This window comes from Rissa tridactyla, chromosome 2, assembly GCF_028500815.1.
Source record: "Rissa tridactyla isolate bRisTri1 chromosome 2, bRisTri1.patW.cur.20221130, whole genome shotgun sequence".
Classification (NCBI taxonomy): domain Eukaryota; kingdom Metazoa; phylum Chordata; class Aves; order Charadriiformes; family Laridae; genus Rissa; species Rissa tridactyla.
Genome location: NC_071467.1, coordinates 49,563,068 through 49,582,375, shown reverse-complemented (window position 1 = coordinate 49,582,375; position 19,308 = coordinate 49,563,068). Strand labels below are relative to the sequence as shown.

The following is a 19,308-nucleotide window of genomic DNA, read 5'->3' as shown; positions in this document are numbered from 1 at the left end:
AAAAGCCTAAGGAGTAGGAATGCGAGTTTTACCCCAGATTAAACTGGTTAACCCCGTTCGTTTTATGGTTTCGTAAACACTTGGTACCAGGCCCAAAGAGGAGGGATGGCGTAAGCGTGCCTCTTTTGGCGACGATGTCAGCTCACTCTGGCTTAAATGGCTCATGAAAAACTTTGCTATTACTCACCCATAATCACCATTTATCTCGGCGATCAACACCAAAACATTTTTTTTGTTCTTTATCATTGTGCTACTCAAAGGGCTTAGAAATATTTTATAGCACCCAAAAGGATGCATTTAAGAATCTTGTCTAGACAATGAATTTGCTTAGCAGAGAACAGAAATAACGTGTTTAGTAACAGGACAGACAATGTTAAAATAAAGTCTTTGAAAGATAAGAAAGCACTAAAATAAATTATCGGAGTAAGAATCTCTGACTTTAAGATATGATTCTCCAAATAACCATTCAAGTAACGTTCCTAGGTGAATGATTTTAGTAGAAATGCATTATTTGTATCTTAAAATTTGCAGGATATAGAACAAAGATTAGATAAACAGGCTGGGCATACATATCAAACTGCCACAAGTACTTTTTCCTGGCTGAACTACGAAACTGCAATAAAACCAGCACAAGAAAGGGCATTTAATATATTAGACATAACTCCCTCTAACTTAACCTCTTCTTCTCCAAATACTACATCTCATGTACGGTCCTCCAGACAGCAGTCATGTTTTACTTACAGAAACAATTCAGAAGTAACATGACTGTAAATTTGTTTTAGGAACCTACTTCTACTATGTGATGGCTGGTGAGTTGTTAGTTGCATACGATTTCTTTTTTATAAATCTTGGAACATTCAAGTCCTAAAATACTTCAAACTGGGACAACCCACATTAATAAATGTGAGGGTTTTTTTCCCTTTTCCAACTTACGTTATTCTGAACGTACTGCTCCACTGATTTTTCACATATTGTGACAACTGAACATGTAGTGGCCCCTCATGCATAGAAGAGTCTGACAAATATACAGAATCATAGAATGTGTTGGGCTGGAAGGGACCTTTAGAGGTCATCTAGTCCAACCCCCCTGCAGTAAGCAGGGACATCTTCAACTAGATCAGATTGCTCAGCGCCTCATCCAGCCTGGCCTTGAATGTCTCCAGGGATGGGGCCTCCACCACCTCTCTGGGCAACCTGTTCCAGTGTCTCACCACCCTCATTGTAAAGAACTTCTTCCTAGTGTCTAATCTAAACCTACCCTGCTCTAGTTTAAAACCATGGCCTCTCATCCTATCGCTACATGCCCTTGCAAACAGCCCCTCCCCAACTTTCCTGTAGGCCCCCTTCAGGTACTGGAAGGCTGCTCTAAGGTCTCCCTGGAGCCTTCTCTTCTCCAGGCTGAACCACCCCAACTCTCTCATCCTAACCATATAAATGAAATGTAATTTTGCTAAGATTTTTAAAAAATGTAATTTTTTAATGTAATAGGAACAAGCCCAACCCTCTGTCAAAAACAAGCACCACCTGAACACAGGAACAGAAACCTCTCCAGAAACCAGAGTATCATGTACTGCATCGTGGAATCCTGCCCCATACTCTAAGGTAAATATTTCTTATAATACTGCTCTAAAAACCAGATATCCTATGTTACTGTAACAAGTGAAAAGCACAGATCAACAAGTCATATGGTAACGCTGATTTTATTTAAGTTTTGGTGAGGAAGATGGAAACTCAAGACCTTAGGAGAGGTTTGTCCCCAACTGTGCCAGATAAAGCAAATGAATGAGACACATAATAAACATATGGTTATTTTGTTAGTATTTTAAGAAGCATCAAGTCAGGTTCAAATTATTCTGCAGCTGGCCGGAAGGGCCACAAAGCCTCTGGGCTTGTGGTATCAATGCACAAACCCAAAGAAAATTAAAGCTTTCACTTCTAAACCATACAGAAAACCTACAGTTTTATGCCTCACTTCTGAATTCATACTAGTATAAGCACGCAGTTAGACAGGAAAGGCAACGAAGATGAGAATCAGGCCCATGGTTATCCCCAAGAAGCAAATGTCACGCAACTATACTTAACTTGCAGCGTCATCCAAATCTAGTTTAATAACCAGAAAATAGGCTTTTGACAACAATAGTATTTCAAAATGACAGTGTAATTAAATTTAAGTCAAAGCTATGCAATGATGGACTGTATGTTTATGTGTAACCAGCAAATTATATGCTTTTAAGCATGTCAGAATTTTCAAAAGAATTAACCATTGCAGTAATTCAACTGAGGAAACAGTGGTAGGAAACAAACTCCCCCAGGTCATTTTTCAACCAGCTGATATGATGTGATACATACAGTATGCCTCGTACTGTTTTTCCAATTCCTACTTCCCTAAAACGCTATGCTTTTTAATACCATTCAAGGACAAACCACTCACTTGTGAGAAGCAAGGGAAGGGACTGTGTGAATGTGATGAGTAATGAGAAAGGAAGTCAGTCTGCCATCCTACGTTACTAGTTCAGACTCAGTCAAGGCTGGTCAGTCATCGTTGCATGAGCAATGCCAGCACAGAATTAGCGGGCAGCCCACTGGAGTTCCTAGCTGATGGGAGGAAAGAAAAAAGAAAAAAGAAAAAAAAAGACAAATTGCAGAATGGGTCTTGATTCTATGAAGAGCAAAGAGAACTTTCCCAGGACAGGGCAGATCTCAAAACTTGCATGATCTCCATTTTAAGATGAACTGATGGCATGATATTTAAGCAGTAACAAACATTTGGTGGTTTTAAGGCAGCACCTTTGGAAATCACTTGCCCTTTGTGCTCTCTGTCCCTGTTTCTGCCCCTCCCTCCGGGTTTGTGCATCACCTACCAAAGGAGTTCTCGCTGTCGACGGCTATTGAAGTCTACTGTAGAGTCATCTATTAACTCCCATTTGGTGGGAAAGCGAGGAAAATTCTCTTTCTTCTTTATTATTTTCTCAATTGGCAGAACATTTGCTTTAATACATGAATTTCTAAGCTATCCTTTAATGAAAGAAAAGTCTGCAGTGGTAGAATATACTTCCTTGAAACTGAACAGAAAAAGCTTTAATAACTCAAGTTTAAATACACTAAAGCTAATGAATTCATCCTGCATTCAAGTTTCCATTGCATTTCTAAAAAAGCACAAAACAGGTCTGTAAAAATATAATTAAGGAGAGAGACTGCTACATACAGCATGTAAAATCAAGACTACAGCTTTGACTTCATTTGTTTTGCAGACTCATTAGAATGTTTTTCATTTAAATGTCTTGATCTGTGTAGCCATATTTATATGTGAAAGAAACAACAAATTAAATTAAATTAGTCCTTTTTAAGATGTATTTGAAACAGTCTAAAACTGATGTTCTTAAGTCAGTTCCACAATTTCCAAATTAGATGAAAAAAAAAAAAAATTATGTTAGCAGTTTAGAAAACAGCCAAATGAATGCACATTTTTTTAAACATTCTACTTCCACAAACTTGCATACTGAAACTTAACTGGTTGGGGAAATCTAGGAAAGATTCAGAGCATGTGCCTCTGTCCTACAGATGACTACTCTATCCCTGAAAAACAGAGATGCAAGAAGAGCAGCGAACTGAATTCCCAACCTGGATGACCCACGGGCAGATGTACTGACTGCAGCGTGTCCCCAGCGGGAGGCAAGGGCTTGCACTCGCAGAGCGAGCCGTGAGCGGGTCATCCTCATCCTGGGCACCGTGCCATTCCCACACAGGTAGGTGCCAGGGCGAGAGAGCAGCACACGGTCCAAGAGACAGTGCCGGCTCTGTCTTGCCCCTCCTGGCACAGCTCCCCACAAAGACTGCAGTGCTGCGGTCACCGACTGGGGGCCCATGGGCAACACCTCTCTCCTGTTCCTGCCTGTCCCGTGCCTTGCTTTCCACAGGTGTCCCTCCTCAGGTTGCTGCCAAGAAGCAGAAAGGGAACTATCTCTGCATTAATGCGAGTGCTAGGGCTGGGTCTAAGTGCAGTACTTCTATGGGAGATGGAAAGCAGAAGGGAAATTTTCTTCACCTCCTCATCACTCGCACGTGGGCTCTAATTATAGGCTGACAGTATACATATCGTCGGTGGTAGTAAGGAACACCAAGAGTGAATGCTGTGCTGAGAAAGAAAATTAGTGGACAATCACGGGAAGGTTTGCAATGCTCAGTATTTTCAAATTATGGTCAACAGAGGTGCACATGCTACCACTAATGCCAGCAGATTTTCTAAGTCCTATGACAGTAATCAAAAAATAATCACAGAGCAGCTGACATTCTCTCCTGCAAGAGTCTGTGCCCTATTTAAGGATGAAAATGCTCCAGAGTGACTTGTGGGTAAGAATACAGGAGATAAAATAAAAAATAAATCAAAACATCTTTTCTAACCATACCGTTGAGAAGCGGCTGTCCTCCATGAACGCTCCTTGACACCACTGCACTGTGAACATCTTCAGGAAATCCAGTCTTGCAGGACATATCTTCACAGGTTGCTTTTATCGGTGCCTGAAATGCAGGATAAAATTTATGTAATACTCACAACCCTCATTCACCAGAGAAAGATTCCAGTTGGCACACACTCCATTTTGCTGCTTCTCATGTACAAGCAGTGTCTTTGTTTCTGAACGGCTGCAATTAGGACCACGAGGGCAAAGGGTTAATCTTTCTGATAACTGGAATGGAAGAAACAAATCCCACTTGTCTGGTAAGATCTAAATAATACACAATCTTGATTCTTCTGACAACTGAACATTTCCACTAACCCAGCCGTCGAGACTGAAGGGGAATCATAGAGGGAACAAAAACATTCCTTCCTCTGGAAATAAATGTTGCACAAAACCCATCGGCAACTTTTACAGAGCCAGATATATTTGAGAGGAAAGACTTCAACCACTGATTTAAAATGCTTTATTTAGAGTATTTCTATGTGAGGTTGCAGCAGTACAAGTAAACTGAGATAAAATGCTACATTTGCAGTAACTTAGCAGAACTTATATTTGTGTTAGCATTCAAACGGATACCATATAAAGCCAACTGTTTCCAATGCAATCTCCTTCTATTTCAAAGGGACCTCAAGTTAAAAGGAGTGCAGCTCATTATTAAATTTGCACAACAAGGGAAGAGCCGAGCCACTGAAACTGTTTGTTCTCTCACTTGTTAAGAAAGTTTCCCCTCAAATCACGTTCTTAAAGAGTTTCATAAATGCCTTTTTATTAAGAAATATAATACAGAATCTGGAAGCTTGTTTGCTCTGTAGTGTTCCATGTTCGGAAGATGCTTCTGATAGCTAAGCTCGTTTCCAGGAAAGTTTGTTGCCTTGTTAAAAAATAAAAGAAAATGAAAAAAAAAAATGCAATTTTCTTTGGCAAAGGACTGAGATTTCTTTTCAGTGGGTTCTTTTTGTCTCATTTTAGTCCCGCACAAAACAACAGCTCAGCTTACATGTGGGTAAATGACCATACATGGCAAAACCCCTTTCACGCTGGGCAAGGCAGAGAGCTCAGCTCCCACACCAGCTTGGGCTGAGATACAGCCCAGGAATCGCAAGAGCCGTCGCACAATCTCAAACACGCCTACGCGCCAACTAAAGGCCTATCCATGTGCATGCCCAGATGTAGTATATGGTCTTTGACAGCACGAGCAACTGTGCTGCTATATCATACCTAAATCTGATCGAGACTTAAATTAGATATTCCTTTTTACTTTCCCAGATGGGCTTCCATCAAGTAGACCTACTCAAGGCCACGTAAGTGTGTCTGCATACACTTGGCAAAGAAAGCCCTAAAGGAAAAAGGAAAAAAAAAGATGGAAAAGGAGGAGATGATGGTGTTATACCCATTTACCACAGTAACCTCAGGGAAAGAGAGCATTAGAGCAGAGGTGGGACAGGAGCATCTCAAACCACGAGGGTTTCCTCAGGCAAGAGAGATCGGTCAGAAGTGTTATCTCTCCACTGACATACATGGCCAAGCTCAGCATGCCAACCCCTATTAGAATAACTTTATCACTGATAACAGGAGGGATTCATAACACATTGTGTTGCTCTTATACCAACACGGTCCTAACTAAGGAGCTCAACACTGACCAAAAAAAAAAAAGTAAAAAAATTACTACCTAAACTCAAGTTAATGCACTATCTACGTAAGTGCCCAGCAAAAGAACTTGTAATTATCAAGCGTCCAGTTCACTTAAACTGTGGCGTGGGTTTAACTGTGACTTCTGTACTACATAGGTACCTCATCTGTGTACATTTCCTTATGTACTTTAAAATGTTTATACAGAGACCCTAAAGAGAAAGCAAACACAAAGCAACAGTTAAGCTGCCAGGGGACTGTTACCTGCAAAGCTGGAACTTGGATCTGTAGCTAAGCACCAACGGTCCATTTACAGGTTGAGTTTTTAAGATAAAAAGATGGTAAATCAAAAGTAATTACAATTCCAACTGCCAGTTTCCTCAGCTTTAGAACTCAAATAACAGGTTTGATAAGGTTTCTGTAATTTGAAAGAAAAATAGTAAGACTTGTTTAAACTACCGTACAAAAGGTGACCTCAAAGCAAATGTGATCAAGAGGAAAAAAAAAAAAAAACAAAGTTTTTCATGGTATCTTTGAAACAAAAAGGTCCTGGGTGGGCAGTTGAGGAGATAGCAGGATTTTTAACAAGTCTGCACTGATGTGCCTGGGAATCTTTCAGCCTTTCCAGCAATCTATATGTACTAAACAGCTCTTATAAACTGAAACAATGCCCACTGAAACAAAGGCTGGGGGACATGAATAGAAAGCCTTCTTTATTCTTTCATTTGCAGCCATCAATTTTATCCGGAAACAAAAGACTGTACTCTGCTCTCCAAAAACAGTCCTTTGTAAAGACTGTTTGAGAATAAAAACACAAGGGAAGGAAGAATTCAAATTTTCAGCAATTCTTAATCGCCCTATGTTAAGCGTTTTGAATTAAGTAGAAGTTGTAGCTTCAGACACACTGGGTCATATCAAGTTCAGACTAAGAGCACTGCAAGACTTAAACGATTTTAACTCTAAGCAAAAGAGGATGCTGAAATATTTTTATCCCCTTGTCCGGGGCAAAAGGGGAAGCTAGTGAAGATTATGGGGCACATTATTGTAATTTACAGGATTTTGTGTGATTAGTGCAATTCTCAAGACTATTTCAAACATAAGATAATATTACTCGTACATTCATCTACAGAAGGACACCACTTAAAAAAACCTATCGTTTAAGATGGAAAGCAATTACCTTAACTTGCACCCATATAAAACCTACTTAATGGAGTTACAAAGCCTTGAAAAAGCTCAGCGCTGAAAATTCTCCTCTCAAGTACTAACAGACTTTGCTAAAGCAAAATAGGGTTACTACTGAAAAAGTATTCTGCTTTCCTCACCCTTTATGGCTTATTTAGTCATTTTTAACTGCAAAATGAGTAACAGGCATTACCATCTCCAGATGCTAAAGAGCTAACACCTAGTCAAACGTGGTATCAGACCATGCATATAAACTCAGTACTGTAGATCTCCGATAAAAGGCAAAGGCAAACTGCAATTATGAAGCAACGTGATGCAAATTAGAAGTCCTCTGTCAAAGTTATTATTCAATCAATTCAAGGAATTGGCCATTTCGATATACTTACGGCAGTTAAGCCTGCAGTTTTCATACCCTGCTCCTCAGTTACTTTAGTTTCATATCTAGATATATCTGAGTATCTAGAAACATGTGGTTTAATTTCAAGGTTGTATACCAGCTCAACGTAAAAAAAACCACAACCAAACAAAAAGCAACCTGTTGACAATCCCAACTTTGTCATTCTAATGGATTCATGTTTACTACTCTTTCTAAACACCACCAGTAAGTGTCTTCCAACAATACAGGCTTCGTTCACACTTGCAAAAGAATAAAGCCAGGCAGAATCGCTTTCACTAGCTTCAACAGTTCTTCACTAACACCTCTTTCCAACTTCCATACTTTCTAAAAAAGTAGCCACATTTAAAATACAATTCTGTAAAGAAACACCTATTTAAAAATTCAAGCTCACCATGCAACTGTAGATGCAATTTCGTATCACGACACGCATCCTAAATTTGCAGAACTGAACTCTTAAATACAGCTTTCAAACGGGGCTGATCTTGTTCTCTCTGCATACACCACACACCACTGGAGATCACTAGTAGCTATTAATCTGAAATATCAAAGTCTCTGTTTTTCCACTGTTTGCATCTGCATGTACTACAACATTAGATTTCTTAATATTGATTGTACCAAAATGCGAGGGAAGTTGTTTTTGAAAGACTGCTTTCTTCTATGCTCAGTGTAGCTTATTCCTATAGGAAAATTAAGCCTGGGTAGTAAAGTGAGAAACAGAGGGGTAGGCATCAGAGAAAATATCATGCTATACAGTTATAATTGGATATAGTACAGCTGGAAGTTGCCAAGTCCAGCCAATTCACGGGGCATTATTGTGCGAAGCTCAAAACAACGTCTGACATAATTATACGTATGGCAGAGCAGGAAGGGGGTATTTGAGCATTTCCTCCTTAATAACCAACATTAATTTGCAACTGTGACAGTAATATTCAACTTAAGTACGGATCACAGAAACATTTGTGACTGTGTTTAAAGACTGGGTGTTTCCTCATTAATTTAAAGGCCAAGATGGTACCCAATACTCATTCACAACTGTGGTGACTCTAGGGATCATTCTATCTGTTTTTAGTTTTGCCAACATACATTATCTGCCACAGCAGCATATGCTGTACAAGGTGGGTCTTATTTTATGACGAGCTTTTACTCACTACCATAAGGCATACGAAAGATACTCTGCAGGATGACAGACACATCTCTGAAATGCTTTAGATGCTAAACTTGAAAACATTCAGCAACTCTTTCTTACTCTCCAACTTGCTGCAAAGAGCTGCAGCAGTTTATACCCTCGTGGTACTCAGTACTCCAGCGAATGTAGTCAATGGAGTACAATTTGTTTTCAACTGTAGATTGCAACCGGAGAAAAAGAAAAGTGCCTTTCATTCAAATTGTTCTGGAAACCAAAGGCTTCCAAAGCGGGTGCCAGGTTACGTCCTCCCAGAGGTCATTCAGTTACACCAGAGAGGGCTTTCATTGTGCCATCTTCACTTCTAATTAGTGCTCTACTTCACAAGCCACGACATTTTAGATCAGAAAATCCAGGTTCTTAAACCAACACTTAAAGCTCTCAAGCACTTTCCCAAAAGAATAGAGACTGCAACTTTTATGCTACCATCTGGTTAAAATGAGTTGTCTTAAACCATCACTGGTTACCACAGGTTACCACAGCTTTACAAATTAGAGAGTCTCACAAACCGCGTCAGTAGCCTATTCTGTTAACTCCAACTGAGAGACAACATTCATTTGCTTTACTAAACATGGAGATATTTAGTTGGTATATCCACGTAGCACAAAGCCGTAACTTGGTGTGGGCCTTCCCCTTCCCTCAACTAGGAGAACGTGGAGTGCTGCATCTTCCAAGACATGTGCTTCTCCAGACAAGCCACGGCTCTTATCAGAGAAGGTGTCTTAAAATTTCAACTTTGGTAACAGAACCAAATGGAATTTCTGTACGCCGTATTTTTTTAATTAAGAAAAAACGAAACAAAACAGATCAGCCCTGTGTTTGACTATATATATCCTCATTTAAGAGGGGAAATGTCCTCTCTCCGATTTGATGACAGCCATTGCATTGCCCATGTTGAGCATCTCCACTCATGAACAACTGCTGCTAATGCTTACAGGAGGATCCTGTGTTATCCCGACCTTCGGGGGAGGCCTCGCAAGGCCTATCTGGAAGAACTCTTTTGGGGGATCACAAAATTTTAACTATGTCTTCAGCTGCTGGGTGATAATTATATGCTAATTATAAGGAATGGAGGAGTCCCCAGAGGAGTCTGTTGGTAAAAATATATTTTTTAAATATGTCAAGGAGTGCCTAGAGGAGAGGATAAACACGCCTTTTGGAAACATGATATTTAATTAAATACACGCATACTGACTAAAACCAAATAGTTTAAGTGAAACGTTGAAAAGATTTGGCAGCGATATACCTTCCATTTTGTAAGCTGCTGATCCCGTATCTGTTTTCATAAGCCATTTAAAAATAGAAAGCCTAATTTCCCCTCTTTATTCAGACAGAGCTCCCGTGATCTTTCAGCGAGACCTGAAAGATCAAATCAAATGATGAATCACGCAGATTTGGTTATATACCTCTCAAGGTGAGCGAACAGCGGCACGACCTCACACCCAGGTGAAAAAGGTCCCTCTCAGATCACTCACAAACTACAAACGTGCTTTGGCAAAATACAAATCCTCCCTAAACTCTTCCTGCAATAACGTACAACGCCTTCTTTCTTCTCAAGACTCGCCTCTACTCAGGTATAACAGGTATTAAGACTCAGTATTAACTCGGCCAACCAGTGAGTCTCGGTTCGGTGGTAGGTGGGGAGAAGTGCCGTTATAATTATCATTGCTATTGCAAAAGGCATTAAGTCGTCCTTCTGCTTTCATCACTCTCCACGCCTGATATGTCTCATCGCATCTTATGCGCAACTGGTGCCACTGGGTTAGTGGAAGTACAGAGGCTATTCAGTAAGGACACTACGGGTTCCTCCTATGCTGTATAATAAAAAACAATTTAAAACAAAAATGCCAGGGAACACTAGAAGTTGCATAGCCTTTGGGGACTGGACTCGTATGCATACATTGTTTGAAATAAATAAAATTTTCATCCTAATTGGAGCACTGGAGAACTACTGAAACTATTACAAGTTTTCTAATTTATTTTTTTTTTTTTAGCCTAAAAAAGCATTTACAAAAACAGTGACACACAGAGAGTTTAACTGGTAAATGATCCTCTTACTCAGGCAAGAAAAGCCATTCAACAATTCCTACTCCTTAACACATGACAAAAAGTCCCTTACGCAAGACTGTCTGTATTGAGTAAAAATAACTTTACTCACAACTTCCTTAAGCTATTTTTAAATATACACATGCACTTCTGTCACAACTAAACTGTCTCATGTGTTACAGTATTTAGTTATTTTAAAAATCCAAACCTAATAAATGAAATTATTGACATGAAAGCATCATTGAAACTAATTAAGATGGGACCTGACAGGGCTCTTCCAGTGATGTTTCTGGGAGTTCCTCCAATTTCTCGGAGCAGGAAGAAAAACGATAGATGGGAAGTTTTTGAATTACACACTCTTGAACAGATGTAGTTCAAAAATATGATCATCTTAGGCAATATTTTAAAAACTGTTATAAAAACTATACATCCATCTTTCTAGCAGATCCAGCTGCATGCCTAGGTAGCAATACGACCCACGAAGAGAGAAGGGTAGAAGGCTTTCTAGAAAGCACATAATCTTTATTAAAAATACATAAATTGACAAGAGAATATGTATACCTTCTGTTACATCAACAGTGTACATAATTCTGAGCTTGTACCATATCTGCCCAGATAATCAGAACTTGTTTAAATACACGAAATTATCTCCTGTTTTGTCAACCTATGATTTCAATTCCAAAAATTGTCAACTTACGCGACCTTATGTGTCCTGTAACAGATGTAAAAAGCAGTTGTAAAAAAAACTTTTCACAAAATAATTTTTAAAATAATATCTCCAGTTTAATATCCAAAGAGACACTTCTAATTTTTTTTTTCCTTCAGTTATGCAATTATCAGAATTTTGAGGATTTGTCAGTGGTATCACTATCACCTAGACCAGACAGACAAGGATTAGCGAGCTCTTTACTGCAATATCCTGCCACATTTAACTTTTCAGATAGATCCTTTGAAGACAAAGCAAAACCAGAACGGAAAGATCTACATCCAAAAAGGCTGAGCCACTCACATAACTATCCTGTTCTGGGGCTTATGAAACGCATTATAAAATGCATTCGATTCACTTTGAAAGGAGTTGATGATGTTGGAGCCTGATTTGTTAAAAAGAGACAACCTGAAACTCATTTTTGTGCTTATACAATCACGTATTTCCTATACGACTTAAAATAGATTGTTTAAAAAAAATAATAATAATCTAAGACACAGGTGTCTTACGAGGGACAGAAGGAGATCCACAAAAGGAGATCTCACTGCCACTTCTGCACAAAACCGCGTTAATATTCCTCACCCCGGTTCTGCCAGCGACTGCTGCTGGGGGTGATTGCGAGAGGGGTGCAGTTGGCAAGAAATGCCGTTGCCGGATTCTCAGCGGAGGCAGCTTAACAGGAGTGTCATTTAGGGTAGTAGCTTTATCACCTGGATACATTCGCTAAGACCTGGAATAAGACCAAAACTGCCTGCAGAGGGTAATAACTTACGTCCTCGGTCATCGTAATTCGAATTCAAACCAGTCACCCAGGCATGAAAGGCTCCAAAACAGCATTATTATTTACTTATTTCTAATTTAGAAATGGATAATATCCACAGAGTGATCCAATCACCTTATACATGGAGAAAAAAAAAAAAAAATCCCTTTTTGACCACTAAATTTCTACTCCCCTTTCCAGTTCATTTCTAACTAACCGTAGTTTTATTCCTGTAATTGTAACACTCATGCCAGCTTTCCCATTGCTTCTTCAATCCTGTGGTTTTCCCAGTTCCAAAAACTGGAACTGTTGTTTTGGCCAGAAAAGCAAGCCTCGCTCCTTTTACCCTCTCTTCCATCAGGTTTTTCACATAATACTTCGAGACTCATACCAATCTGTTAACCAGGAAAATAAAGTGCAATTTTCACCCTCTTACATCTCGGGCAGGTTAGATATTGCCAAAAATCTAAAGCCCTATTTCCTGAACATAAACAGCACCTACAGATCTGCTTTAAAATGTGCTTCCAGTTACAATCTTTCAAGTAATTCCATAATGACAGCTTTTCTACATCACTGATGATTAATGAAATGATCAGTAACTGCAGAAAATAAAGGTAGTTAGGTCTTGTGGTTGCAGAGAGGAAAAAGGTAAGTAGAAGGGTTCAACATTTCGAAATACCCTGATACAAATAACCTTGTACAAACTAAAAGTAGTTGGTATGATGACAGGGGGAAAAAAAGTTATCACTGCATCTAGCTTGTGAGGGTTCTTTGCAGTATGCATGAAAGAAGAAGGAGGGGAAAAAAAGCTTTTAAAATGAAAGTGTTGTACAGGCACAGGTCTATAAATCTGATTTCATACCCAAGTTCCAATTTTGTTACACACTATTAAAAATCAACCCTAACCTGATTTAATGGATACCCAAACAAGGGGGAAATTGGATTCCCCAACCGTAACGTGCTAGTGACACTGAGTGATACATAAAAGCAATACTGCTAGTTCCTGTCCTTAATTCATAGCTTGTGCTTTAATTTCAAACCTGCCCTGGGTAGCGGGGAAAAAAAAAAAGGAATAAAAGCTTACTGCAGAATTTGTGCTTTAAAGATTTATTGAGATAGGAAGACTAAACAGAACTGAAAACACATAATAAACAGCACATAAGGATTTGCAAAAAAAAAAAAAAAAAAAAAGCTGCATGTACAGATCTGCGGAGATGTTAGGATACAGAGGAGGAAAAAAAAAAAAGGCAAAAAACAAACCTAGCCAAAAATCAAGCAGCACAAAAACCAACAACAACAAAACCCACCCAAAAACCCGAACCCAGCACAACAACAGTCTGCAAGTGGCACATCACAAGTTTCTGAGCGGGGTGGCCGCCGCTTTCCATGGCAGCGGCTCATGCCCAGCCGGACCCTCCGGTGCCCGGCCAGCCCCGTCTCCTCCTGAGACCCGAGGGATAAAAAAAATCCCCGGCTGCCGTGGACCAGCGTTTCAGCACCTCGCTCGCCCGCTGCGAGCCATCACCCCCCACACACCGAGAGCAGCTCGGAAACTGCGGGGACGGACTCAACGGCCCCGGGAGGGTGTCGGAGAGCGGGGGAAGAGGAGACGGGAGGGCGAGCGGGCTCCTCCTGCCCCCGGCTGCGGCGGAGGCGGCGGGGCGGGCGGGGGCAGCGGCTGCGCTGCACCATGGACAGTGGCCGCCGCCGCCGCCTCCCCCTGCCCTGCGCCAGCCGCTGCGGCCGCCCCGGCCCCGCCGGCGGCCTCGCCTCAACCCGCTCCCCCGGCCCGCCAGAAATGCCCCAACCGTAAATACCATTAAGAGGCGATGATCTGCGCCATCTGTCCCTCAGACTTACCGCCCTCGCCACCCCCGGCGCCGCGCCGGATACGGGCTCAGCCAGCACAAAGCGGTGGGGGGGCGGGGGACGACACACCAACATCCACCGCCACCCTCCCCACCTGTCCCCGGCCTCCGCTCGGGGTCCCCCACCCCCCGGCTCCGCGCTCGCTCCGGACACCCGCCCGCCGCCGGAGGGGAGCTCAACCCAACCATGCCCCCGCCAAGGCACTGCCCCAACCGGGATCCATTTTGTGCCGCTCCCCCCCCCCCCCGCCCCCGCAGCGTCCCGTCAGTCCCATCTCGCCCCAGACGCCCCCTCGGAGACCCCCCTCTCCCGGAGCACCCCGCGACTGCCAACGCGGGACCCCTCCGCTCGGGGCAGGCGGAGAGCCCGCCCGGGCCGCCCCGGCGAGGCCGCCGGGGGGAGGCAGCAGCAGGACTTTGATAATAATAAATTAAACACTTCGCAGCCCAAGCCCGTCCCAGTGGAAATTCCCGTTAACGGCAGGGGGTGGGGAAGCCCGGCGCCCAGGCGGAGGCTGATTAAATTCTTCCCGGGAAGGGATTAGCGGGCACGGGAGCCGGGGGTGGCCGAGGCGCGGCCCGCAGCGGCCCCCAGCCTCCTGAGCAGGGGCGCGGGGGTCGCCCCCCGCCCTGCACCTCTCCGGCACTCCCGCTCCCCTTCCCCACGCGGGGCCGGGGAGGGATGCCCGCTCCGTCCCTTCACTCCGGTACTTCGTCCCCCGCACTCACCGCGGCGCCGAGCGGACACCGGGCAGCCCCCCGTTCCCCTCCCCCGCCCGCCAGCACCTGCTCTCCCAGCAGCGACGAGGGGGCAATCAGCGTCCCGTCAGCGGCGGTGCCGCTACCCCTCACGCCCCGGGCACCCCCCTCACCCGGCCCCAGGCACAAGCTCCCCTCTCCCCGGAGTGCAGCGCCCGGTGGCGGGGCTGCCCCCGAGCAGGTGGCTCCATGCGAGCGGCCACGACACCCCGGGGCACCCCGGCCGCGGGGGCCGCCGCCGTCCCCTGCCCTCTCCCGGAGACCCGCATCTCGGCGGCGGAGCTCCCCCCCGGCCCCGACTCTCCCGCCTTCCCCGGGCACCGCCGCCCGCAGGGGAACAAAGAGACGCAGCCCGGCCCCGCTCCCCGCCGGCGGTGCTTACCTGCTGCAGGGCCGCCAGCAGCATCAGCGCCAGCGGCGGCAGGATCCGCGGCGGCGCTCCCGCTACCCGGCACATGGAGGCGAGGAGGGGCGGCGGCGGCAGGGCGGCCCCCGGCAGTCCCGGAGCGCGGCTGGAGCCCGCCGAGCGGGGCGAGCGGAGCAGCGGGGAGGGTCGGGCAGCGGCGGGCTGCCGGGGGGCTGCGGACGGCGTCTGCCCCCGCCTACCGGAGCCGGCTGCCGCGGCGCTGGCTGCCTGCTGCCGCTTTAGCTCATGGGCAGCGATGCAGCGGAGGAAGAGAGAGAGGAGAGAAGAGAGAGGGGGGCGGAGGATGGGTGAAACTCAGCTCTGGGTCAGGCTGGCTTTTCTCTCTGCCGAGCCCCCTCCGCGGTGCAGAGGGTGGGCAGGGAAGAGGAGGAGGAGGATGGGCGAACAAAAGGCTGGGAGATAAGAAAGAAGTAGTCGCTGCTGCTGTGAGGCCGGTGCGGCGGCGGCTCCCTTCGGCTGGCTGCTTTCCTTCCCCCACGCCCGGATCGTGCCCGCTTGGCTCCTCCCGCCGGTGCCCCCCAGCGAGCTCGGGCAGGCGGCTCCTCTCAGCGCCTCAGCCCGGGCGCGCCAGCCCCGCCGCTGCTCCGGCCCCAGCCCTGCTGCATGCTCGCCCCGCACTTTCTCTCTCTCTCTCTCTCTCTCTCTTCCCCTCCCCTCCCTCCACCCCTCCCCCTGCACGCAAAACCCTCCGCTGAAGCACAATGATAACAATACCCCCGCAGCCTCCGCCTGCCGCGTGTGTGTGTGTGTGCGCGCTCGCCCGGTGCCTGCCTGCCTCCCTGCCTGCTGCCGGCAGCTCCCCCGCCGCCTCCCGTCGCTCCCTGTCGGCCGCACGGCCAATGGGAACGGCACGGCAAGCAACGGGGATCGCTGTCGCCGCCCGCGAATAGCGGTGCCTCGCCTGGGTCTCCAGAGAGCCGGCGGTGGGGCAGGCGCCCACGCCGATACACCCCGCAACAGCTAAAGGGGGCGGGGGGAGGAATAAATGCCAATCCACTAACTTGGTGTGCTGCGGTTGTTTGCGGGGGGCGGCGGGGGGCGAGGCGAGGGGATAACTTGCTGGCGAAGGAAGGACCTGTTTCCTGCCGCGCACGGGAAGGTGTTGCGGGAAGATGCGGGGGGCGACGGCCCGGGAACCCCGGGACGCCCCGGCAAGTTTCCCGCAACTGTTACTGCTTAGCGGGTTAGCTTTTTTTTTTTCTCTTTTTCACTTTTTAACACACACCCCTCCCCTTTTTCCTCCTTTTTTTTTTTTTTTTTTTAATTTCCCAAACTACCTGCTGAATTCCATCAGCAGGCGTTTTCCAAAGGCTTGGACGGGGCTGCAGTCCGTGGGTCCCCCCCAGAAAAAAAACTGTCAGCGCGCTATAGCGGAGCTGGGGAGGGGTTGCTGAGCGGGCAGCTACCGCAGCGAGTATCAGTGCTGGGTCATTGGCGGAGCTGGCAAGGATTTTTTCGCTCGCCCACAGGTCACCGAGCAAAGTTGTTTTGTTTCCGTGCTTCAGGGCTCCCATTCTGGGACATAAAAAGGGGAGGATTTGGTAGGCATTGGCCCCCTAGACAATCTCACCAAGTGTTGATTCAAAATGGTGTGTTGTTTATTTTAAAGCGCCTTATTTTACACTGGAACTTGCAAGAAAAATACTGTTTCTGGGTTGTTCGGTTTGGGTCGGTTGTTATTTGGTTTTGGTTTTTTTTTTTTTCCCCTTTTGCTTTAGAAAATAACGCAAAACGCCAATGCTCATGTTTTGAAAGGCAACGGCGGATTTGCTTTTATACTTTGTCGGGGGAAGGCGGGGTGAGTACACGCTTGCACGATGCTGATTTCATCCGCTTCGAAATTGAAAACAGCGGACGCTTGCGAGCTGCGATGCAGCTGTTTACCCAAGTCCGGGAGAAAGAGTAAAGGCCAGCAGCGGAGGGGAGATGCGCGCCGGTCCCGGTGACCGCCCGCCACCTCCGCGGGGCAGGACCGGGCCGGCAGCGGGCGAGGTGGGAGCCACCTGCAAAGCCTTAAAAGCCAAATGAGACTCAGCCGAGGAGAGGCAGTCCCAACTAGAAAAACAGCCTTCCGCACCACCCCCCGCGCCCTATTTAAAGTTGTAGCCCAGAAAATCGTACCGACGCCAACAGCGGTGAGGAACAATAAATGAGGGAAACAACGGCTGGTAATTTGAGTTTTCTGCCTTAAGCCCAGGGCTGAAGGGAAAGTAAGGAAGAAGGGCACAGCTGATGTTTATATCCTGTTACGAGGAAGAGTTTGCCGGGTTTGCACCTGACGGAGCATGTGTTGGGCCTCTTCAACAGCTCTAACGTCTCTGCTTGAATTTACTTATGAAGTGGTGACTTGCCCCAAGTAACAGATTCCTATTTGTATTTTCTGGTAAGGTTGATGTAATAATAGCATATGATTGTACTTGAGCATTTCTGCACTCTCACAAGTGTTCTACAAAACGCGAAGCACACAATATAAACAACTCCATAAACCAACTGTCTGTCCTATGAGAGTAATTACCAATCATCTAAATGAGCCTGGCCCCTCATATCCCTCAGCCCATCCATCCCTGAAGGCCTGAAAAAATAAAAGGCTCTGCAGCATATCTGGAAGGTTACCAGATCTGAGCTCTGGCTGATGCTTCTTACGGTTCTGCAGCTGCCTTTAAATTTACTTAGCAGAAATAGTAACACTGGCAGACAAATTGCTCTCGGCCAACACCATTTTACTGAATCTTTTAGCCTTGAACACGTTTCTATCAAGCAGTTGGCTTCCCTCATTTACACAATCGTAACCAAAAGTTTCCTCCAGCTCATGGAGTTTCCTAGTTATGGGTACTGTGATAAAGAAAACTGAGAGAGCAAGGGTGGGTTATACCTTTTGAGGTATAATCTCTGCACCGCATCTCTTTATGGGTGAGAGGCATATGTTTCGGAGAGCAAAGCAGAGGAGAAGCTTGTGCATTGCTTCCAGACGTGGATGACTCCTCAGGGTTTATGCTATTCATCTGTAGCATAAACCCAAGAGAACAGCTTTTTTTTTTTTTTAAACTTTTTTTTTCTCCCCCTCAGAAATAACCTAGCATTAAGTAGGCATAGCTGGAGATTCAGAGTTAGAACTGCTACTAGATTGAGATCATCAACCTTTCCACATATATCATGCAAAAGCCAGCAAATGGTGGCAATTTCTGGCCGAGATTCAAAAAAGTGATTTAGAACGCAAAGGGTTTATCTTGTAACTCAGCCACAGATTGCGTTTATGAGTGTGTTTTAAGTAGTATAAAAATAACGGACGTAAGTTAAGGTTCAACCTAGGAGATCTCAAGGGCTTCCAGAAAAACCTTGTTAAAATTCCATGATTAAGTTGAAGAGAGGATTAGGGTAATTCCCATGTTAGTCATGGAGTTGAGTCTCTCTTTCAACTTGTCCAAATTAATTTTCATTCCTAGGGTTCATAAAAATTCTGTGAAAAATGAATGTTTTCAATTTGGAACATACTCGATTGCTCATGGCTTCAAATATTTTGGAAAAAAACCCCACCTTTTCCCTTGTGGCTCTAGCCTTACATTTAATTTTTCAGGTACTGCCACTACTACTCTCCTCAATTCAAATGATGCAAATTAAGCACTTTCCTGACAGTTTAGGCCTTGATCTGAGAAACATTTATACATGTGATTTCAGCAAATTGAGTCACACTGCATGCACTATTCGTATGCCCGAGTATTTACAAGGTGGAAGGATACATGCACCGAGCAAAAGTATCGAGGGCGTATTAGTTAACCTAGTTTCCTTGTATTCTTCATTACATATGGGGAAATATTTCTATTTGTTAAAAAAACCCAATACCTAATTAATGGGTCTGAGGACATCCAATGCTTATTACTGAGTTTTATCACAGTA

The 19,308-nt window shown here is 45.0% G+C and overlaps 1 protein-coding gene across 1 annotated transcript in view; it reads right to left on the bottom strand.

The window, feature by feature from the left end:
• The window catches only part of CDH2 (cadherin 2), a 119,605-nt gene extending 103,554 nt beyond the window's left edge, over window positions 1-16,051 (bottom strand). The window contains exons 1-2 of the mRNA XM_054191971.1: window positions 15,370-16,051; window positions 4,407-4,518 (exon numbers count right to left, since the gene is read on the bottom strand). Of these exons, the coding sequence (XP_054047946.1) occupies window positions 4,407-4,518; window positions 15,370-15,444 (187 nt within the window). The 5' untranslated portion in view covers window positions 15,445-16,051. The remainder of the gene's footprint in view (window positions 1-4,406; window positions 4,519-15,369) is intronic.
• Between the last annotated feature and the right edge of the window lie 3,257 nt (window positions 16,052-19,308).